General features: G+C 37.3%; 1 protein-coding gene across 1 annotated transcript; it reads left to right on the plus strand.

Annotated features, from left to right (window-relative positions):
• The first annotated feature begins 227 nt into the window (after positions 1 to 227).
• On the plus strand, positions 228 to 13,748 carry FANCB (FA complementation group B). Its single transcript, XM_030950488.1, has 9 exons — positions 228 to 353; positions 887 to 1,924; positions 2,911 to 3,063; positions 3,582 to 3,674; positions 7,434 to 7,562; positions 8,409 to 8,575; positions 10,657 to 11,111; positions 11,905 to 12,142; positions 13,278 to 13,748. The coding sequence occupies exons 2-9, from the start codon at positions 992 to 994 to the stop codon at positions 13,693 to 13,695; spliced, it is 2,586 nt and encodes an 861-aa protein (XP_030806348.1). The 5' UTR covers positions 228 to 353; positions 887 to 991; the 3' UTR covers positions 13,696 to 13,748.
• Positions 13,749 to 23,736: the final 9,988 nt, after the last annotated feature.

Raw genomic sequence — 23,736 nt, forward strand, 5'->3', positions numbered from 1 at the left:
CTAGCGATGGCTCCGCCCCTGCCCGCGCTCCCGTCATGCTCCCCGCGGCGGGAGCTTCGGAGCGGCCCCGCCGGCCGGGAACCGCGGCACGGCCCCGGGGAAACGGCACGGCCGGGAGCGGCCCCGCCGGCCGGGAACCGCGGCACGGCCCCGGGGGAACGGCACGGCCGGGAGCGGCCCCGCCGGCCGGGAACCGCGGCACGGCCCCGCTGCGAACGGCACGGCCGGGAGCGGCCCCGCCGGCCGGGAACCGCGGTCGCTGCCCTTGTCTGTAGCCGGTGTCTGTGCGGGAGCGGGCGGTATCGTGGCCTGAGCGGTCGTTGCGGGTCCTGCAGGTTGAGTGGAGGAGCTTGGTGAGACGGCTGCGGTTCCCTCGGGGTTCCCGGGGCGAGAAGGGAGAGAGGGAGGGAGTCTGCTTGGCCGCGAAATGACTGGATGGTTCTTCAGAGAACTTTCTCCTTCGAGGCCTTATAATTGTAACAAAAAATTAAGTATGGCTATTAACAAGTACTATGCCCCAGAGAAGGCTCTTGAATATCAGAACTCAAAGCACAGTTACATTCCAGTCTGCTCAGTTATATTCGTGGTTTCTTCAATACAATCACATGAATTGTGAGTGTGTTGCTTGATTCCTGTCCATTTATATTACACTGTGTAGCTGTTGATAACCACAGAATTCATACTTTGGTAAAGAAGCATTTCTATTAGGTAAATCTCTTAGTACAAAGTTTTTTAACTTCATTATTAATTTGTGAGATTAAAGCATACACTGGCTTCATTATCAAATTTTTCTGTGTTATTGCTTTGCAATGCATAGTTATCCTTAAGGTTCAGTTCAGCTTGTCCCAAACCAATTTAATTTTCTTTTCTTATTTGCTTTTTGTAGATGGAAAATGTCCAGAAAGGTTAAAATTTCCACACAGGAATAAGCCTGACAGAAATAGGGACACGTGATTTTCTTGTAGAGGAATATACATAAAGATAAATCAAGATGCTTCTGGGTGAGCAAGATCAATTCTTGTCCTACAACGGTGAAGTCCTTGTATTTCAGTTGTCAAAACCAAAGCATGCAGAGGAAGCAGATGAAAAAACAATGAATTTATGTGTCAGAAGGATGGCATTCAACAGAGACACTAAGCTGTTTGTTCAGAAGTCTTCTGGAGCATTCAGCATGGGAGCCAGTCACTCCAAAATTGAAATAATTTGTTGTAGCTGCACAACAGATTCCAGAACAGGGATTATTCTTCCCTGCATTTTGATGAAGAAGAAAAAACGGAACAGTATCAAATATTTTTTATTGTTGCTTCACAGTTCTAACCAATTTGAGCCATCCTTTTATTTTAAATTGGATTATGAGCTGAAAGAAGACATCAGGTTGTTTGCTGGCCCATCACTGTTGTGGAGACATGCCAACAAGCTGTTCTACGTCTCTTCCAACACCTGTGTGGTTCAAAGTGTCCCTGTTCATCTTTCCTGTGTGGTGTGGACAGGTGAAATTGTGGATGAAGGCACTGTTGTCTTAGGGATAAGAACTGTTTGCCTGCCAGAGACTGAAGACCCAGATGGGTTTTCTGTTTCAGACAGAGCCATCTGGGGCAGTGAGTTCTTTGGATACGCAATTCAATCACACAAGTTTCTGAGTGGCACGTGCTTCATGCCTCATGCCTACAGCAGAGTGGTGTCTTCTGCCCACGTCTGCAGGAGTGAGAGATTGAGGAAGCAGCTCCGAATATCACTTGTTGCCATAACCCACAAGAACCAGCTCGTTTGGTTCCAAAATGGTGCCCCTAAAGGTGTTTGTGAGCTTCCTTACGAAAAGCCGTGTTCAGTAACACCAGCTCTAACCAGCAGCAGAGATTTGCTGTTTGCTGTGTCTTTTGCCTCTGGAAATAGCTGTGTTGTACAGAGGAGAGACAGCTTACAGGTACTGTTGGCTTTAAACAGTTCCATTTTACTGCAGTCTTTTTTGTATATATTGTCTTATTGAAAGTCATGCAACTAAAAACCTGCATGTTTAAGTTCTTTAGATTTCTTGTTTGTTTATTGTTGTTGCTGCTGGGAAAATAACCTGTCTAAAGTATGACATTGTTTTGCTTCCATTGCTTGCTTATATATCTGAAAATGAAGCTTGTATTTTCTCTTTTAGTAATATATTTATGAATCTGACCAAAGCTTCTGTTGCTAATTGAAAACTGCAGTAGTGTGAAAACTTGAAGTTAGGCAGTTATGAGTGTGCCTGGATGATTTATGTTAGAAGTAACCTCATATCATTGCAAAGTATTAACTGCTCATTAGAACATTAAAGCTTTTTGAACCTTGATTCCTAATAACAAAAAGTTGTTCCTAGAAAATATTGTTTTATGAAAATGACAGTAAAAGGCCTTGCTATTGTTTCTTAAAATCAGGAGAGACACAGTTTCTGTTGTGGTTTTGTAGTAGTCTCCCAGGAAGACTTTTATAAGTCAAGAAATAAAAATTTGTACCATTTAGTTGCTGGCACTATTATAAACATTTGTCTTTAACTTTCAAACATAGTTAAGTCTATTGTGAAACAAAGATATTTCTCAATATCAAAGGTACTATGCCTTTAACTGATCTTCAATTATTACTGCTTCTAAATAAATGTTAGAACATTCAGCTGTTCAGGTGTTTGAATACACTGAAAAGTTGTCATCTTCTCTGCAGCCTGTAATCTGGAAAGTGATCTTTAAAGAGAAATGGCTAATTTTTCGCAGAGTTACATAGGCTCTAAATGATGGGGTGAGAGTGAGAGCCTGAAGCTTCTAAATATTATTGTATTTCACACAATTGAATAGGCTCTCTCTCAATGGAAAGCAAGCTTCACCAAAGTGAGATCTCAAATACAAGGTTTATTCTAATAAATGTGTTTTGAAACCTCTTCTACTGTAGGTGGCTTCCAAATGGCAAAAAGTGAAGTGTGTTCTGGTGGATGATTTTATTGGCTCTGGAAGTGAACAGCTGTTACTGCTTTTTAAGGATGACTCCAATACAGACGCGTTAAGTACATTCAAAATAACAGATCTTGGGCAGGTCAACTATGCAGTAAGTTGAGCTTGCCTTTTCTCAGCTACTCAGTCTGTGCTTACTAAATTAAGAAAATCTCAACAAATCATTAAAGTATTCATGCAAAGTGAAATTGGATGTGTGCTGTGAAATGCCCTGAAGTTTGAATACAATATTCCCTGCTGTAATCTTAAATTATCTGAAGATGTTATTTTGCTTCTATGATTGTATCAACATTCTGTTGGGAAATTAATGCAGCTGAAAATGCTTTACATACATAATAGTTTTGCCACAATGGTTACCTTTTGGCTAAGAACCCTTAATTTAATTAAGGCCATAGTGCTTGTTAATTATCTTCTCAAAATTGGGTTTTTCCATTATGTACTATCAAATTCTAATTGCTTTCAGAAAACAGGATTTTGCTTTTAAAAGACATAGTGTGGTTCTCCTGGCTTGCTGTATTTTCTCCCAGATTTTTATAATGCTGTGTAATAGCCTGTACCTTACCAGCTTTTTAATCCATTCAGGGTTTTGATTTTGTTTTTTCCCTCTTTCAGAGTGGTATCAATTATAAACATGATGTTCCTGCTGCAGAAGGATTGCAAGAGAATGGTTTGCTTACTGTCCGAGCCCTTGAAACAAGATTACAGGTTTGTACTCAACAGTTCTGCCTCCATGTTTTCTGTAAATTACTGTTCTGTTTCATTGCATTATCTAGAGGGTGAGGCTAATGATACTGTTATTATTGAAGAAGTGGTTCAGGGAAAAGGTCAACATGGTTAAGTATTTATTCTTGAATCAGTAGTAATCTGTGTTTCAGGTCTCTCAGTTGTTATAAGTGCATTTAGGTAATTGTAGTGGTCTAACTTAATTTTAATTAAAAGTTTGAGATAATGCTGAAGCTGTCTTATCAGAGCTCCTTAGCAGTCATTTTACTATGTTTAAATACCAGCTTTAAAAAATTGGAAGGTTTACTTCTTTTGCTCCCCATTACATACAGAACTTTCAGGTCACGTAGTGGCTGGTTCCCAGTGAGTGTATTTGCACAATTGGTGACAGTGCTTATTTCACCACCTCTGATGTTCGTGGTCCTGTTACTAATGGTTTTATAAGGACAGTTTTGAGATGTATGATAAAGCTAAAATGTATCTTTCTTTTAACTAGAGTAATTTATAAAACAAACTGGGGGAAACTTGGGAGTTTCCCTCCCAACATACTCACCAGTGTGAGTGCTTTTGCAGTGTGTATATTAACCTCTACCAAATGGGTAATAATTGACAAATAGGAAGATCATTTAAAGAAAAAAAAGCTTTAGGGGAGTACATGAATCTCATACTGAGTCAAGGATGTGAGGCTATTGTTATTTTGGGAAGGGTACTTTAAAGACTAGATACGAGGTAATGATTCCTGTCACTTGAGAATTAGTGAAAACAAAGTAGGGTATTGTGGCAGTTTTATTTCCAGCCTTTAAAAATGAAGCAAATGAATTGGCAATAGTTTACCAGTCAATAAATAAATAAAAGGAGGACATAAGACTGGAAAAGAAAAGACTTTTCTAGTTCTAATGACAAAAAAGATGTCTAAAGTGCATCATCCAAAAGATAAAAGCTGTTTGGAGAACAGTAGACAAAATGGTTTTTTCCCTCCTAGAAGACCAAGAAAATAGAAGCTGGATTAATTTTGAAGACCTCTTGAGGTCCCTTCCAATCCTACTTTTTTACAGCTTGCATGTTAGAGGCCTATTGGCTTTAACAGAAGTGCAGTCTTCCTTCCAAATGTATCTTTTTCTGTTTCTGCATTTTTTTCCTTTTTTGACAGTCATATTTTAAAACTGACTTCTTGTACTACTCATTACATTACTTTCCTCTTCTACAAAGCAGAAAGTAGTTTCTGTTTCTTATTGGCTGTTCCTTCCCCGAATCTAATGAGCTTGTCCACCCTGCCTTTGACAGCTGTATGTTCTATGTTCCATAACTTTGTTCTTTCAGTACACCAACTGGCTTCCAGCTGTACAGCTCTGTGAATCTGCGTCAGGATGAAATGAATTATCTGGTTTGCACTGGTTACTGGTTCTGCTGGAAACAAGTTACTGGTTGTATATTATATCTATTGTGTGCTGATATAGTTCTTACAGACACAGAATCCTTCCCAAGACCTAACATTTCTGTGCTTTTAGATCTTTTTAATCTCTAATTTTCAAAGCCATGTGCTAGCACAAGCATTGTAAGCAGTTGGAAATTTACTGTGTTTTAATGCTGTAAATTTTTTAAGTTGTCAAGTTTATGAATTTGGAAATAGGTACAGATATTTCTTTTTAACCTCACAGTTACTAACTTGTTGAAATCCCTATTGTTCTGTATTATATTTGCTGAACAGTGAAGTACTCTTGCTGATTTTTATACTGTGATATATAATTGAATTTCAAGGATGCTTGTTTTTAAGCAATACTGCATGGGTTCTGCTTAGCTTGGGAATTTTCAAAGGTTATTTAGTCTCGAAGTGGTGCCTCTTGATATTTATCATCAAAATAAAGGTGTTCTAGAAATTTGCAATCAAATCAACGTTTTCACAGTCTCCATGGAATCTTGTGTTTTTAGAGCAAGATAAAATAGCAGATGCAGCCCTTTTGCATCCTTGCTGCTAAACCCTTGTTTTACATCTGCACAGCTGTTTTCTTAACCACGTGAGAACTTTGGCAGGAATGAATTATAGTCCACTGGATATGTAAGTTGTATTTAAGTTATACCTAGTAATATATATGAACTGCATTTTGCAGGCAGTGAAATTGAAAAATAGATCAGCTTGATCAATTTTGAATTGTTCTATGTTAATTTTGTATACAGTATTTTGGGCCTGAATCCAGCCTTTTCTCCTTTGAATTTTTTTTTACTTGTGTTTTGGTTTCTTCTGAAGAAGGCATTCTTTGGCAGAGTACTGCAGTTCCATTGCAACAGTTGAGGTTACAGGGTTTCTCGTGGTTTTAGTTGATTGTTTTGGCAGAAATAAAGAAGTGTCTTTATGTCCGCTGGTCTGTTCTTCCCCCCATTACTTGACAGTTTTGTTAGGACTGTTAATTCTGGATTTACTCGCAGCTCTATTGTCTTTGGCTCTGGACTGCCTTGTTTTTATGTTCATGTTTATTTTCTCTTCTAAGGTGATCTACTTTTATTTTCTTGGTTTAACAGCACAAAAGTTGTAACTCCTGCTGATGCTTGTAGTGCAGTACAACTTGGCATACAGGAGGAAGGATGTGCCTGTTACTTGTGACAGAGGGGAACACAACTCAGTCTTGGGTTTGCTATGTGGTGGAATTCAGGTCTTTTTCTTGTGCTTTAGGCGGAAAAAGGGCTTGCAAAAGCCAGATTGGTTAGCAAGGATACAACAGTGAAGGTTTGGCCATTTTGACTCCTTCGACATCTGTCCTTCCCTGTTTGCTTTCTGGTTCTCAGTTGTTTATACCGGAGTTGGCTCCAATGAGAGTGAATGATGGCTTAGTGTTCTGATGACCTAAATTAGGAAGATATTGTAGACTCATCTTCCTTTTCATCTCTTGAGTCAAGTCTGGCCCTGGATTATTGCTTGGAATCTGGTGCTTAGATTCACAGTTGGATAGGTGACAATTTTTTTGCAAAACTTTTCATGAGTGCTGTTGGTCTAAATGTCCTTTGCCAGTACAGCTTGAGCAGAGGACATCACTTTACTTAAAAGATCTGCTTTTTTATTTGGGCTTATAATGGATTTATGTGTGTTATGTGTTTGGGGGGGGGTGGTTCTCAGGGGATGGGTGAAAAAGAAGTTTGGTTTTGCACTCCAGAGTTCAGTTCTCTCCTTGACAGCACTGGACTTCTCAGGATGTTCCTTTGCAGAGAATAGCTTTTGAGGAGCTTTCTTAAAACCTGAGAAGCTGGCCTGATGTTCTTTCTTTATTGCTTGGTTTGTGGGTTTTTTTGGTTGGTTTGCCTTGGTTGGTTTTTTGGAGGATTTTTTCATTGTGTTTTATTTAACAGAGACACAGCCAACATGTGTGTCTGCTTGTATATCTGTCAACTCTTCAAAATATTTACTTGACCAATAATCAATATAAATCTTGAGAAGATGAAACTGCTCTTCTTGAAAAAGTGAAGCAGGATTAATAATTAAAGATATCACTCAGAAATATATCTATGGAAATATATCTGAATATCTATGTAATTTGATAAAGTTTACCCTAATATTTATCTTTAACTCTAGGTTTAATATTGAAAGACCAAGATTCTGAGATTCATATTTTAACAGCAGAGTAGCATGACTTGAACATTTTTTAGAAATGCTATTTGTGATTCTTGCATAAAAATGGAAAGCTGAAAAGATATTTTGATAGCTTTAATATCTTTTCTTATGTGCAGTAATCTAATGATTATCTTTTACAGGCTGGTTGGACTTCTGTTCAAGAGCTGCAGAAGCATTTAGGACTCCAAAAGAGGGTTATTCTTGAGTCTTGCAGAGCATTAATAGATCTTGTTGAAGAAAGAACCCATATTCTACCAAACTCAAAAGAGGTAAAATGCAAGAGATCGCTTCTGAATTCTGCCAAGCCGTTTGTAGAGGGTGCTGCCATCAACCACTTACCCCTTTTGCCTGTAGGGGTTGCCACTATCAAAACTCATTAATCTGCTCTTTAAGTCTGTTTTTTTCTTAACTTGCCAATATATGTAGTTAGGAGTAAATTTAGTTGTTTCTGCTTGAAATTGATGTGCACAATACCTCCTGACAACTGAGTGGTATGGAGGAGTAACCTCTTACAGAGTTAGTGACAAACACGAGGGGAGTGTACAGTTCTAATTGCCACAGTTGCCTAGATATCGAATATCTGTCTGAAATCTCACGTTACAAAAAGGGAGTTGTCATAGAACTGTGTGAGCAAAATTGATTTTATAATGGGGGCAGAGTGAACTGTGGGCTGAGAAGGTGATGGAGGTTGAGAAAATCTTAATACATTGCTCAAAAGAAACCTCATTCAATTGAAATGGAGTTGATCTCTTTCAGTTACTGTTGTGACATCTTTCAAGTTTTCTGGGTTTGCACAGAGTATTGAGCAATTAAATGCAATAATATAAATTCTAGCACCTTATATCTTTGGACAATTAATTGTGTGACAGGTCAAGATTTTGATATATGATTTTTACAAGGAGAGAACAAGTTGTACTTTACATGATGATATAATGTGTTTTAAGAAAATTCAATTATATTTATTGTAGAGAATAAACTAGTTTATATATATCTTTCATTTTATTTATCTTAAAAACTCTTCCAGCAGTCACTTGTGGTAAAACACAAAGTAATGCAGTATAAAAATACCCAAAATCTCTGCCTAATTTATCTAAAAACCCACATTTTTCTATAAGGAAGGCCTTGTCTCCCTCTGGGATGATGTAGAAAATCCTCCTGATTCTCTTAGTAAAGAGACATCATCGGCATCTGAAGTCCCAGAACACTTCACAGAGGAATTGTGGCAGCGTGTTGTGGGTGACAGCCTGGTAGTCGGAGTAAAACTAACTGAATCATTTTATTTGTGAGTATATACACTTATCCAATAATTTCATTGGTAGTTTTATAGAAAATGAATATGTAGGTTAAGCTCTGCGGTAAATTTGAACTTTCTCATATTGAACATGTGCATATAAAGTGTTTTAAATGTGGCTTTGTCAGTATTTTTGCTACTGGTTGCTTGCTCTCTAGCACTGTGCAGAAAAATACATTATACAGCCAGAAATCAGTTGTGTGAGTATAATTGCAACATTACTGGAGACTTTTTACAAAAGAGTCTTCTTTGGCAAAGATTATGGCTCTTTGTAGTCCATGTTGACATAACAATGCTGACATCAGTATGTGCTGTAAATAAAGGTCTGTCTTAGCTTAGTTCCTGATGCTTTACTGTTAGCTACTTGCCATTCCTAATTGATTTGCTTCAAGAAGCACAAAAGAAAATATATTAAATTCTCTTACCAGCTAATTAATACTTAGCTTTTGAATTGAACTCTTCTAGTCAAGTACCTAATCAAAATGCTTGCACAGCTTGTATTTTGTGTAACTTATGTGGAACAATCAACCACACAATACTTAAACCTTCAAAATAATTTGATTGGGCTTTTGTATCATCTTTAAAATTATTTGTTTATTCTATTTATTTTAATTACTCAGTTCTAGTTGTAAATACTACTTATGTCATTTTCCCTTACAGAGAGGGAACTAAGTTGAAACAGTGCGAAAAAAGCGGATTACATAAAATATAAAATTACAACGTGAATTGTGTAATGTAAACTTTGTTGGAGTCACAACTTATCTTTTGACCCATGTTCCCACAGGCAGTATAGCTGAGGCTGTGTTAGGCTGAGCTCAAAGACTACTGATGCCACTGAAAATCATTCAGGTGGCTGTGAGGGAGCTGACCTGTTAGCCCCCCTGGCCATTCTGCTGGAGCTGTGGCTGTATTCTTCCTCAACTGCCAGATTGCTGTAACTTTACAAGAAAGTTAACCTCATCCTCTTGACAGCCTCTCTTAAGAGCCACTGAGGCAAAAGACTGTTTTTTGCCTTTTTAGTGTTTGTTCTTTTAGCTTTGATGATGATGCCTTTGCTTTTTTTTTTAAGTGAAATGCTTCATTCCTTTATAACTTCAGAAGTCTTCAGCAGATTTTAAAAACCAGCAACAGTCTAGCCTCTCCCCCATTTTTACAGTTGAGAAAAGATCTGTGGAGAAGCCATTTGTCCAAGATTACCTGACAGGCCAGCAGCACAACCTGGGTCTTCTGAGCTCCAGTTCAGTACTGTGTGCAACAACCTGTGTTTGTGGGGAAAAGGACTTGCTTTATCTCCAACCTTAACACTGTAATTCTTTATTGATTATTTTTATGCTTCCTACTAATGCAAGACTGCAGTGATATCAAAGATTGATTTATGAGGTGGTGATACTTCTCTGTAAAGAAAATTAGACATTCATAAGATTTTCAAATGTCACTGACATCTTGAGATTGAATTGATTGACAGAGTAATATATTCATTGAGAGAGGATCTGGAGCAGTAATATTAGGATTTCATTGAAAGAGCCCTGTGTTGAATAAATAAAGTAGTTCATACATTTCAGGAAATTGCTGCATGTTCAAGGTAATAGTATCTTAAACCTTTTATTTTACTCTGCATTCAGTTTTGTTTGAATATCTATAAAAATGTAGAGTGTCAGAAGAGTTTCTAGACCTCAAAAGGGCAGAATTGATATTTTCTGCAGTTTTTTCTTAAAAAGAAAGTCAAATCTTAAAAAAAAATTCCATAAATGTCACAGAGTATCTTTATAGGTTACATAGACTTTTCAGCTTTTTCTGTCTGAATTAAACATCCAGATTATTTTGGTTGAAATGAGGCGTCTGACTCCTAGAAGCTCTTCAAAAATTCAGTCCACATTTTGAAAAATCTTTTTACTTGGTTTATGAAGCAGTCATGTGAAGGACTTAGCCTCTTTGCAAAGTCTATGACTTAATCTGGAATAGTATTGGAATTTATGTCTTAAATGTCTGTATATGTCTGCAGAGTTGTGGTTATTTGTCAGAAGGCAAAAATGTGAACTGGAAGTACAGTCATGTTGTATGGATTTTCACAGGTCACTGAGTGATGTCAGTTTATCTCTAGTGATGGATCAAGACTTCTCTTCGATTTCTCCAATTATCAAGTGTCAAAGTAAAATCATTAAGCTGAACAAAGCCTTCTCAGCATTGGCAGTCTCCTCAAGTCAAATTGAACCTCCTCCAAAAAAGATGAAATTGGACTTGCATAGCAAGAATGATCTGAAAAAAGAATTTCCTAAGAGATCTTCAAGGATTCAGCTGGATGGAGCGAAGACAGTCACTGCTGTCACCAGCCTTTCACCACTACTGGCATTTCATCGTGTGTGCTGTGTAGTTCTTTTGCATGCCAGGAAGCAAAACCATCAGAATGATAGTTTACAGCAGAGCAAAAAGATTACTGTACTCTGTGGGAAAATTTTGTTAAGTCTGGAAGATATTTCAAATGGCAGATATTCAATAAAGATGCTAAGGGATAATAGTTACTGTACAGGTAAATGGATTTATATACTTTGGATTTATAAATATATATATTCTTCTGTTTACTCTAGGTGATGCCTAGCTAAGTTTCTGTCTGAACACAAGCTGCACAGACTTTTTGGGAATTAAAGCTGGGGGAAATAGAAGATGGAACATTTTTCAAACTGGAAAAAATATTTAGTGAGTTGCTGTAAGGTTTTGCTAGCTTTGGTGATGAAGGGTATCTGGAAAGGACAATTTTGAAGTTTGAGTACAGAATGCTGAAGCCTATGGTTTTTCTATAAATAAGATTCTGTAATTAGATACAGAAGCTTTTTTCTGACATACTACTACCTCTTAAATAATACCAAAGTAATTGAAACTCTTCCTCATCTACACATATATTAAGGTAATTTATTTTCATTTCTTTCAATATTCCTAATTGAATTGATTTTGAACTGGGCTTTTGCTCAGGTAATGAAATATCCTTTTTATTGTTTGCAATGAATTTTAATTTTTCTTCCTTTAATGCTTTGTCACTGCTAAAGCCATGTCATTTTACTATCACAGGCTATTAATAGTCTTCTTTTGGCAAGGTGATGTTTATCTTAAGAGCTTTCATTATACTGGTGGTGCTCCATTAATCAACTGTTTTGCTTGACAGAAGTAGGGATAAAAATTTAGGTGAGAAGAAAATTCCCGAAGAATGCCTGAAGTCACGTGCAAATCCTTCACAAAAAAACTGGGAATATGAGCCAAAAATCAAAGTTCATTTAGTGCATGCAGCATGATCGAAATATTTAGTTCAAATACCTTTTTTCTTGCAGGTTCCATGGAGGATATACTTGCTGTCCTTGCAGCGTCTGTCAGATTCTCCTTTCAGATTGTGTCTTGTGACTGCACATTGACTCCAGTCAGTTCATGGTTACTGGGAGAAATGGAGTGCACGCCATTTAAGGAATGCCAGGACAACATTTTCTGTCATAAAGCAGGAAATGTCCATGGTACAATTTTTAATTGGGCCCTGAAAAATCCATTTGAAGGAGTTCTAACAATATATTGCAGGTAAAATCACTTGAAGAGCATAGCTTATATTCATCTTCCATATGCCCTTTTTTATTTTTGTGCTGTTTCTTACTCGTACCATAAACAGCAGCTGAAATAATAACCAATAGGCTGCCACTATGATAATATGGTAACAATCACCAATAACAGACCTGTTTTCAGATCAGAACTATGGCAGAGCCTGAACTGAGTTGTTTAATTTTGTCTGGGCTGGAACATTGAATTACAAATAGGTCTAGTCTCCATTAATACCTGCTTGGTACTATTCCTTCTCTTCATTTTGCTGCATCATAATTTTATATTCTTTTTTTCTTACATTATTCTTAGTATAATGTGTAATTTTTAATTTTTTTTCCTCAAAATATGTTAATTAAAAAAAAACTTAAATATTTAAATATTTATATATTAATATTAAAACAAAAAACACCCAAACCACAAACCCCAAGTTAAATTAAATTTAAATTTATTGCTAAGTAATTTTTTAGTTTAGTATTGCGATATAAATGTAGTCTCATTTTGTACATGTTTCTGCTATACTTATTTCTTATCTACCATGATTATGAAAAGGAAATAATCTGAAGAGTCTGACTGATGTCCTTTCTTATGCAGGTTCTTGGACAAATATTTCCTAAACCAGGTTAGGCAAGTTAGTAATGCTGCCACAATTTATGACTTAGCTGGTTAAGGCTTATAACATAAAAAGTACTTCTGGGATATTGACAAATGTTGCTGTTTTGAAGAGTTCAAGCTATAAAATAAAAAAGAAAAGGTGTAACTGGTAAGAGTGTATTTTGTAGTGAGGTTCAGTCTTTTCCTCAAATTAGGAGTTGATTTCCTCTATGTAAGAGGAAAGACTGAAATGTTTAAGCAATCAATCAGTAAAATTTTAACTCTTAAGACTTTGCTTCCTTTTGAAATGTGATTTTACTTGCTATTCACTTTGACTATTCACTATTCACTTTTGATCCCATTTTGTTAATCATTACTGACCCCCATGTTTATGGGCTGTGATTGCATTTTCTGTATCTTTTATTCCTGTGTTTGGATTGATCTTTTACCTGGCTAGGATGTTTCTGCGATAGGGGGAAACTACAGAGTATACTTTTTTTGACGCCATCATCATTTTGTTTTACAGAAATCTGACTGTCTTGTTCCAGTGCCTTCACAGCCTCACTAGAGTTCTCCCTCCAGGCTTCAGTGTAAAACTCCTGAGATCTGGAAGCAAAGCATTACTTACTGAACAGTTAGCACTGGCTCTGGAAAAGGAAATGCTCACCTTGAAGAATTCTCTTTTCTTGAAAGAAACTAAAGCTGGAAACAGCTTGACGTGGGGCAATGAGTCTGGCAAGAAAATCAATGCTCCTCTGGCTTCTTTACTGGACACTGAGGAAGGAGTCCAGCAATTCAGAAAGCAACTTCAGAAAGAGAGGGAACAGAGTGTGCAAAGTATGAACCAAACACTGAATGGTGCCCTGTACCAGAAAACTGCTTTGAAAATAGCAGAAGCTCAGCTCAGTTCAGATATGATTGTGTGGAGACTGGCCAAGTCCTAGAAACTATTGACTAAATTTATTTTGAAAAAATTTTTATTAAAGTTATACCATTAAATAATATTTATATTTTCATGGATACTTACACTGCTTTGTATTCTATAGCATTTCTGTGTTGTTTCTACAGATAAGTACTGGTATTTTAATTGATGACTATTGGAAGAATTTAATATTTAGATTGAGTCATTATTTTGTTACAGATTTTGAAAATATATTTTTAAGGTATTTTCCAATAATTCCTACTCCAAAATCATAGTACTTGGACTATAAAATAATTATTTTAGAAAAAAAAATGAATGTGTATACTCTTTAAAATAGTTCTATTGAACTTGAAAGATGGCTGCTTATACATGTAAAAGGTAAGCCTTTTTTAGAAATCTTAAAGCAGGTGTAGAAAGGATTTAAGTTATACAACCAAATGTAATTCATAATTTGAGTATGGAGTTTGACAAATTCGAAGAAGAGACAGTTTATCTTCATGTGTCAAACCTTTTAAATAACTTTAGTGATATCACTTGAGGAACAAAACTCTGTACCTTTGAGTCCTATCTTCTGGAGTCCAGCCTCAGATTTATGGAGTATTTATTGGAGGTGGAGAACCAGATCAGACCTCTTAACCAAATTTCAAGAACTCATGAAGAGTCATTACATGATAAAGCTGCTTCAGGTTTGAGAGGTCTATTCCCACATACTTTAGTGGTAGGGCTAGTCTCACTGGTAAATCCTGGCCTTCCTTGGATGTTAACTTAGCTTCAGAGTCAGGAGATTGGCTTGCTCAATCCCAGAGTCAGATGATTGTCTGCTGATGCTAGCTGCTCAGTGGTTTTGGCTTATCTCAAGTAGTTTAAATAATATTAGGCAACTCTGTTATTATTCCTCCTTTTGCTGGCTTGAGAAATATCCTTATGCTTCTAGGAAGAGAATGGCCTGTACTACTTACTGAGATAGTAATTTCTAATCAAATTTTTCCCACTAGCTTCATGAGGGGCAGAAAGTTTAGAAAATCCCAAATCACAGTAATTTGCTTCCTTTTATCTCTGCTTTATATAAGTAAAACATTCTTATTGCTTGTCAGAATTTTTCTGAAGTTGTCAGAGTTTTGCTTTTCATTTTCTCTATTAAACAGAGTTAATAGTTGACATCTTTGCTTTTCATTTTCTCTATTAAACAGAGTTAATAGTTGACATCTCCAACATGATCTCTGTCTGACAATAAAAATCTGGTAGGAAAAGTGGAAGATATTTATTAACCCAAATGTATACTGATGTTTCAGAATAATTTATTTTGTCTCATCAGAAAGTTCAACTTCTGTATGTATGTCCTCTAGAAGCATTAAGTGGTGATGTTTTTCAGTCCAAGACAACTTCTCATTCTGGCAACAGGAGTAAACTGATGCACCTTAAATGCAAAACATTGCCTAGAAAAACAGTAAATGAGAGAGAACTGTACTTTGTAACCTTAACCCACTTTAGCGATATAGCTTCCCTTTTGAGATATTCAAAGTATTAAATTACTCCTTTTTAGCTACAGAAAAGGGAAATCTTCTATTAAGATGTCAACAATGTCTTAAGAAATTGTCATGGGTATTTGAATCTCAGTATTTACTGGATGAGAAAGTTGAGGGTATTTACAATTCTTTCTTTGTTAAGCCGCAGTCAGGCAATAGTCAAAGCTTAAGAAGCTATTGTCAGGGCTTGGCAATCAGTTGTCACTGGAATTTCCAGAAGTTCCTGATTATAAACACTTAAATGAAGCAAAAAATCTCAAGGTGCAATCCTGTAGCTTGCATCTAAGGGCAGGACCTTGCTAAGCCATGTGAGCAGAAACCTTCAGAGCAACAAAGCTACTGTTCAGCCCAGGGCACTTGAAGGAGAATTTGCAAAGCAGAGTAAACAGTCCAGCAGTTGATTTTTGTCAGCACATAGCAGCCTGCTCTCATAACTAACTATTGTTGGTCTGTCTGTCTTTAAAGAGAAACTTCCATTTGTGTTCATATCTCTTTGTTGAAAAAACAGAGTGGGACAAATGAGGAAAAGCTGCTAAACACAAATGTTGGCTGTTTCTAATTCCATGGAGTTGTTACTTTAAAGAACCAAACAGTGAAATCACAGCAGTGTAGAAGTGAAATTATTAGAGTAGAATAGTGACAACATGTTCCTACTAAAGAGACTTTCCTGAGGCATGAATGCTTATTTTGTAAATCATCAGATGAGGTCATTAAACACTTTCCTAACAGCTCTAGGATTCCTGGGAGCAGTTCTTCAACTGTCTAGTAATGCATAATAGCATGGTACAACTTTCAGTGGTAGTGATGCAGGTGTACTGCATATGTGCCTTACTTTTATGTGCCAAAATCTAAAGGTCTCCTGGAAACACTTGAAAGGTTTCTGCTGATATGTGTGGGTTTTGGCCAGGGACAAGGTTAAAATGGAGCAGACATTAACAAAGATTCAGGCTCTCTAGAATCTTATCTTCAAGTGGCAGCAGCAGACATTTTGTTTAGAGGTATTTGCTTTGCTAAACTTGCCTTTCAGAGGTAAAAGCAACTAAAGGTGTTAACCTACTTATTTGGTCTCTTGTGATGATTAATGTCTGTGCATGCTGGTGTTCAAATGAGAAGTCTAAATTGCATGGACTAGAAAAATGGTTAAGTTGGCTAAGCATGTTTCTGTCATGCGCTATTGGAGTCCCATTTTCTGAACCTTCAAGTCTTGGAAGTAAGATCTTGCATGAAGTGGGTTTTGAAAGTATTTTTCTGAACAAGTCATTTGAGAAATTAAATCAGTGGCGGCAGCAGTCCTAGTTATGGAGGAATTAGTATTGCCAAGAAATAACTGATAAAATAGTTGGATGTTTGATTCTGTAAATAAATTCCCCTTTCCATGATAGTAGATCAAGTTGGGAAACATACACATCCCTAGGAACAGAAGGCTTTTTGCTGCTGAAGCTGCTAATAATAGCAGATAACTATTCACACCACACATGTCTAACACTGTCTAACATTGATGACTCCTCTGTAGGAGTAGTCACAAGTGTTACACTGGGAGGTCAGTCCCCACCCTGGGACCTCTGGCTCCTAGGCAGGTTACAAAGTCCTTTGAAGAGCTCTTTGCTTCATCAGGTGTGTATGTGTAATCCTGTGGGGTTTTTGTTTGCATGTAGCAACCACTACCTGTTTGTGCATGATCCAAGTTAATGCAAACCATGGTTGATATTCATGTGTGCTGTGGCTTTGTACACAGCCAGCAGGCTCCTGGTGTTCTGAATTTATCACTTCTGGTGGATTTAACAGAAAGACTGGTCTCCAGAGCTTAACAGTCCTGGGAGATTTTCACATGTTGCTTCTCAGCATGTAATAATCTCCTCAGCCTGCTGCTTGCTGGTAAACATTCCTCCCTCCTGAGCTGGAGAACCCTGTCACATAAGCTCACACAAAGGGACCTTTGATAAGCAATAAAATTGAGCCCAGAATCAACTTGTCTTGACCCCAGTAGGCCTGATTTCTAGAAACCAGCAGATGTCAGTGGTGTCTGACTGGTATCTATAGGAATGGTCCCAATCTTCTGGCCATGGCAGTGTTCTGTGTGCAGATATTTAATTAGCAATGACTCTTTTATCACGTGTTTCAAAAGACAGATATGCAAAAAGAAAGTCTGACATAGGAAGTATGAGCTGTCATGCCTGGATGCACTCTTACAATGTTAGCACTTTTAAAGTCAGTATGATTTCAGACCCTAAGAGGAATTGTGTGTCAAAGATCTCTGGTTTTTTTCTGGCCAAGTTGGTGTAATAAATAGATTAACTTACAGTAATTTTTCTCTGTCATTCTAAGGCTTCTCAGGAAAAAGAAACCTGTCTGCTCTAGAATGGTTTCTGTTGGATAGTAATATTTCCTTTTTCACTTTGTGTGTGTGTGTATTCCAAATCAGCCACAGGCTGCCCACTTCTTCATAGTAGTAGAAGTTAAGCCTTCTCTCTCAGCTGCTAATTTTTGTTTTCCCACATCTTTTCACAATTTGGGAACTGTGACAGTCATATGACTGCTCTCCTCTGAATCATACTGACTCTGCTGACAAAATAATAATGGTAGCATGTTTATCCCTGAGTGAGTTATTCATTACAGGCTATTAACAAAGATGATAGGCTCAGCAAAAGGAGTATTCAAACAGTGGTAGTTTTCTTCTCCTCCCTTCTCTACTTCCCTGGGAAAAATGAAGTTTTAAACAGTGGAAAGAAAAATCAATACCAGGATTTAAAATCCCAAATAGTTGTAAATTTGAGCATTTACTTATTGCCAAGATTCGTTTATTTTGAGGTTTGGTTGTGGTTTTTTTTCAGTATTTTCTTTTCTGCACTCTAGGCATGCCATTGGGTAAGGACAAGGTGAACATCAGCATGTAGCAGGAGTTTCTAGCCAAGAAAATCCTCCCAGGGAAAAAGCAAAAGAGTAGGTTTGATGCTGCTGTTTAGTCATGGTAATTATTGCTTTAAGGAGGTGATACTACTTAGGTCTTTTCTGTGACCTCATGTTTGTGGTATGTGACAAACTTATCCCATGAATATATTGAGAAATTCATAATTCATAGGTGCAAGACGGCAGCTCTATGTTTGTAAAGCACTTGGTTAGAGCCAAAGCTGCCCAGCACCGGGTTTGTATCAGTCCAGTTCCTGCCTCGAGTCCTGCATTCACAGAGCCCTGGTGCTTAACTCTGGTATTTAGGCCAGAGGCACAGGTTGGTAAAGCAGTCTCAGGTTAACTAATCCTCCTCCTTATTGTCTAAATGGGGAGGCGGTGCCTCATGAGCCGGCTGTGATCCTTACCTGGCAGAGAGGGAGAAAGGGAAGGCTTTGAAGTGAGTCCTTCAAAGCAGCGGGCGCTGCTCCTTCCCTCTCCCCGGAGCCCCAGTTACAGTTTCCAACTGAACATGTCTTCTTTTGTAATACTGCCTTTGAAATGTTCTCAAGCATGAGGGGAAATGCAGAAGCTGCCAAAAGCTTCCAAAATTTATGGTTGGTGGGAATCTGCTGTTTCTGTGAAGTCTGTACTATTCCCTCTGCACAGGCTCTGCTGACTGTATTTTCATGCTTCTCTCTTCCCCTTGCCTCAGTGATCAAATAGTGAAAACCAAAACCACAGTCGCTTCTAAAATGCATAAAAAACCAAAGCAAAAAATCACTTGCCATGCTTTATCCTGTAGGAAACAGGTATACGTTCTTTTCCAAACTGCTGAATCACAGAATCTACACAAAAAAGTCATGAACAAACTGGATGAAATCTTCAAGTGCTGCAAGTAATTATGCAACACAGAAAAAAGCATTTCCTCTCCACAGCCCTGACCTGAGCTTTCTACCAGCTCTTCATGGCTGTTTATGCTGATAAGCTGCACAGGGTTTTTTGTTCGATAAGCTGCACAGGGTTTTTTGTTCGTTTTATAAGATCTGTGAAGTTAAGGCTCTTTCACACTTCTACTTTACTTGTTTGTAATAAATTTTAATGCTTCCTACAACATTTTAAGGTTTTGCTTTAATTTTGCCTTTTCTCAGCCTCACTTAGGAAAATTCAGCGCTTGTTGGGCAGGTTAGTATACTACTAGAATTGTTAAACACTATTTAGATATGAGTTATTAACACATGAGCTTCCAGAAAGGAGTGAATTTCTGGGGGGTGTTTATCAGAATCCCTTTTCTTTCTTTTAAAGTAGTATGAAGTCTTCTAATTATCAAATCATCCAGATGTGTCTGAATGCAGACAGTATACCAGCTGTTTTAATCATCCCAAATCAGCTGCATAAGATAGTTACATCAGAGAAAGCAAAGAAAATTGTTACATTGGAGTTACATATATTTTTCAACACAAATGTAAGGAGAAATAATACAAGACGGTCGGGCTAGTTCAGCAATCTTCTCTGTTTAACAGCTTCTGTTTGTTTGTCAGCATAAGGTAGAATAGTCCAGGAGAGCAGCTGCTGGATTTGAAGATCCCATGACCTTTCTTAAAATACGCAGTGACCATGAGAAATAATTCTCATTTGTGATCACATTCATTAGATTATGAATTCTTCCCCAAGCTGAAGAGTCAGTGTAGCTGTCATGTTGTACATAGGAGAGGCCTTTTCAACAACTGTCCCATCCAAAGGCTGTCTGTGGATTAATGACAGGAGGGTAAATACAACCACTGCCCTATGGAGAACAGCAGTTGTGACCTCAACAGGAGCAGAGTTGAAATTACACGTTCCTGTGGGGAATAATGGCTGATCACCTAATGCTGATGGTTTTACTGGGATTGATTTCCCTAATGATGTCCCTGTTCTCAAAATACATGGTTTCTAGTTAGTTACTCAGAAAGTGTGTTTGTGTTGTGATAGTTTTACTAAAACATTCAAGAATTTTGTAATTTCAGTTTACTCCATAATTTTCCAGCCACTTGGACAGAGGAGTACCTGTGTAAATGCAGAAGTGAAAAAAAAAATGTTCCTAAGGTACTACTTTTATATATCTTTATCTCACTTACTTTTGCAGTGTGCACTAATCCAATGAAAGTACCTCCACAGTACACATCACCCTGCCTATAAATGTCATAATTTTTTACCTACAGATCAGCTTTTAGTAATTTTCTGGAAAGAATATATCAGTGTTCATTTCAAAGTAGCTCAATTTTCAAACATGTGCTCTGAATATATACAGACCATATAGATATATGACCCAGTGTATAAAATCCATCATACTTTAGTACTGGGATATTTTCCTTCAGAAAGAAATAGCTAATTTTAAAATTTTTCCCTATATTTTGTAGGACAGGGATAATGAATTAGACTTAGCAGAAATAATCAAATAAGTTGAATAAATCATCCATGCTTATTGCATTTTCCTCAAAGATGAATAATTGTCCTGTGAAGTTATAACTAAGTAATCAAGTAAAATAATGTTGTGTATAATTTTTTAAAATAATTATGAAAAGGCTTGGTGAAAAAATAAATCCCTCCTCTATTTTCCCACCAAAGAGGTAGGAATTTGTGCAAACTGGTATATTTTCTCTATAAATTGGCACATTATAATCTAAAAGAGGAAAAAGAAAAAAGGAGCCCTGTCATGTTGAAATTGATTTTTTCTACAATAAGGATTCTTTCTTACTGGCTGTTGAAAACACTTGGAGTGAATTTAATTCTCCAACAATCCACATTAACCTTCTATAAACTAGTAGCATGTCTAAACCAGTAACACATTAAGAGTATGAATGATCCAGGATTTGAATGATTTATCTGACTGTGGATAGCCTGAGGTTATAGTAATGATTCCCTCAACACCATCTGAAATGCTTTTTTCTTTTCTTGAAGTTATTAAGAATTTGTGGCATATCAACCCACTCATACACATGTTAAGCCGACCCAGTGATACAGCTCATCCATGGAGAACTCCCTTCTCACACTGCTGTGTGCCATTCTTGAGCCATCACCTTGCCCAGTACTAGCTCTCATGCCTTCCTAACATGGATTTTCCATCCCACTCCATGTACCCCCATGCCAACATTGCAACTGTACACCTAAAATATTGGAATATTCTCTTCTGAATAGCACAGAATCTTTGACTTTTCAGCATTTTGTTTTCATTTGGCTGGGAGTTGTTGGTTCATTTGTGCGCAAACCCTAACTGCCCTTTCCCTCTCCATGTCAATTTTTAAACTTGGAATCCAGTGCAATGCCTCCTGTTCTCCACTGCCTCCCTTCCCCTCATCCTGAACTCGTTTTTATACCTCTTAAACTTTTTAGCTTAGAGCTCACTGAAGACAGTGGTGAGGCTTCCTGAGAACTTCCAAGGTCTGCACATCTCTGTCATGATCCAGAACCTGCTTTTTTTGCCTTAGCAGGGGAGTTAGTGGGTTTCACAGATCTAGATTCACAAATACTCCTCTCCCCAGCCTTTTGTCAGCCATTAGAGTAATTTTCTGGTAGGTACAACTTGGATGCCTTCCTGAAGTTGTAAAGGCAGAGAACTAATACATTCTAAACAGAACAATAAATTCAGGCTTGCATTTATTCTGCAGTTAGTCACTGTTTATTTGAGTCTCCTTTCCTACTTATTTTATATTTACATTGGCAATAGATGTGATGATTCAATTTTATTTGAAATTGTTTGCAGTAAAGTAGGCCAATAGTGTGCTCATATTCAACAAGGTAGCACTGTACAGCTTGTTGTAGTCATTGATAATGATATTTCATGCTCTATATCTTCATGGCACACTGTGGATTTTGAGGATTGACTGAACAAATACTAAAATACCCGTGCTTTGAATGCCAAAGTTGTGCTAGAATTTAAAACCAGATTTCAGTTGTGAACTACGAGAATCTATTGAAGTTAGATTTAATTTCAGAGCCATGAAACACCATTTCTTCTTCAGGTTGTAGTAGAAATACTGTATGGGCTCTTTCTCCATTCTAGATTCAAGTTCTTCTAATATCATAACAAAGAAATAAAGACACACTTAGGAGTTCTTGTTTCCAACTTCTATCACAAAGTTTTAGAGACACAAAGAGTAGCTTGAAAGCTAAATAGTGCTTGCAGGTATTCAAATAAACATCTCCAGAAGGAACTATCAAATTATTTCAAGTCTGCCAACAAAACATGAGAAGTTCTTTGTGCATTAATCTTCCATTCAAAAATCACCATCATCCTTGTGGGAGGTGCTATCAAGTAAAAAATAAGACTGGAATAATGAATTTAGTTAAGCTACATAAGCTATCTTATGAGTCTGAAAGGTGAAGAACAGAAACATTAGGCCACAAGCAAGCTAGCTGAAGGGTACTTTGAGGTGATTTTGATGATTTGTGAGACTGCAATTTGGAAATCAGCTTCCTTGCTTTGTGGCATCCTTTATATACTTTATCTGTGGTCTTGAGCAGATAGTGATGTTAGTACAGAATCTGTTATTTAGCTTAAGAAGTTTTACAAGACAGCTGATCCTATCAAATGCTTCAAAGGCATCTGTTGGTTCTAAACAATGTTGTTACTTCAGATAACTTACAAAAAAAATTATCAGTAATTTCTTTTGCATCTGAACCAGGTTTACTCGTCACTTATCACTGTAGAATTTGTATTTTTATAGCAGGTGATGTGTATTGATTTACCTCACCTTTGTGCTGGAATCTCTTCCCACTCTATTCTGAGTCAGAGCAAATCTTACCTCCGTAAACTGTGCTGAGCTTCTCATTTCTAACATCCTGCCATTACAAAAATGTTTGCAAAATCGTGTTTTATGGAAGAAAGAAAAGAGTTGAATTTGTATTGTCTTAAAAACAAGTTTGTATCACTAAAAAAAGAATAATGAACTTAATTTGATACCTAAATGCCAGGACCCAGGACATCCCTCTGGCTGTCCTTGTTAGCGTGCGGAGACATATAATCACACAGGCAATTATATGTAGGTGCTTTTATTAAGAGCTCTGGGAATCAGGGGTGCTTTCGCCTCAGATCTGATCCCACCATACATTGAAGAGGAACGCGTTTTTATATTCTATCGTTATATAACTTACATGTTAATTATTAAACTTATATTGTTCTATTGTATACATAGATTTTTAGCTAAACATAGCTCTCTTAAGTTCCCAGTGTAGTTTCTCATGATTCTTCCTATGATTATATAATAATTATATTTAATTACTAAACAATCATCACATCTAACAATTATATCATTTATCATACTGCTTACGTGAATGCACTGATCTGAGAAAACACAAAGCCTAACATTTTCAGAATCTATCTTTAGCATTTTCCAAGGTCCCACTATCATCCTGAGCAGCCAAGACCTCTGCCAGGGGGCTCAGAGACCCTGGCACAGAGCCCAAGATGCCTGTGGTTTTGATTATGATCCGTGCAGCCAGTTACCAACCTTAGATGCAGATCTGCAGGCCACGACAGTTAAGTAGAATGAGAGTGAATTTATCATGGGGTGAAAAAGTAGATTTTGGGGTTTTTTAGAATGGAGATCCAGGGGGCAAGATGGAGGGATCTGGGCATGTCCAGCCTTTCTCCTTCTTCTTCTTGGCCTCCA

This window comes from Camarhynchus parvulus, chromosome 1, assembly GCF_901933205.1.
Source record: "Camarhynchus parvulus chromosome 1, STF_HiC, whole genome shotgun sequence".
NCBI classification, from domain to species: Eukaryota; Metazoa; Chordata; class Aves; order Passeriformes; family Thraupidae; genus Camarhynchus; species Camarhynchus parvulus.

Bases quoted from the DNA above. Each gene is read 5' to 3' on its own strand.
- FANCB (XM_030950488.1), top strand. From the start codon at position 992: ATGCTTCTGGGTGAGCAAGATCAATTCTTGTCCTACAACGGTGAAGTC. The intron at 7,563-8,408 runs GTAAAATGCAAG...TTTTTCTATAAG, and splicing joins TTCTACCAAACTCAAAAGAG to GAAGGCCTTGTCTCCCTCTG. The intron at 12,143-13,277 runs GTAAAATCACTT...TTTGTTTTACAG, and splicing joins GTTCTAACAATATATTGCAG to AAATCTGACTGTCTTGTTCC.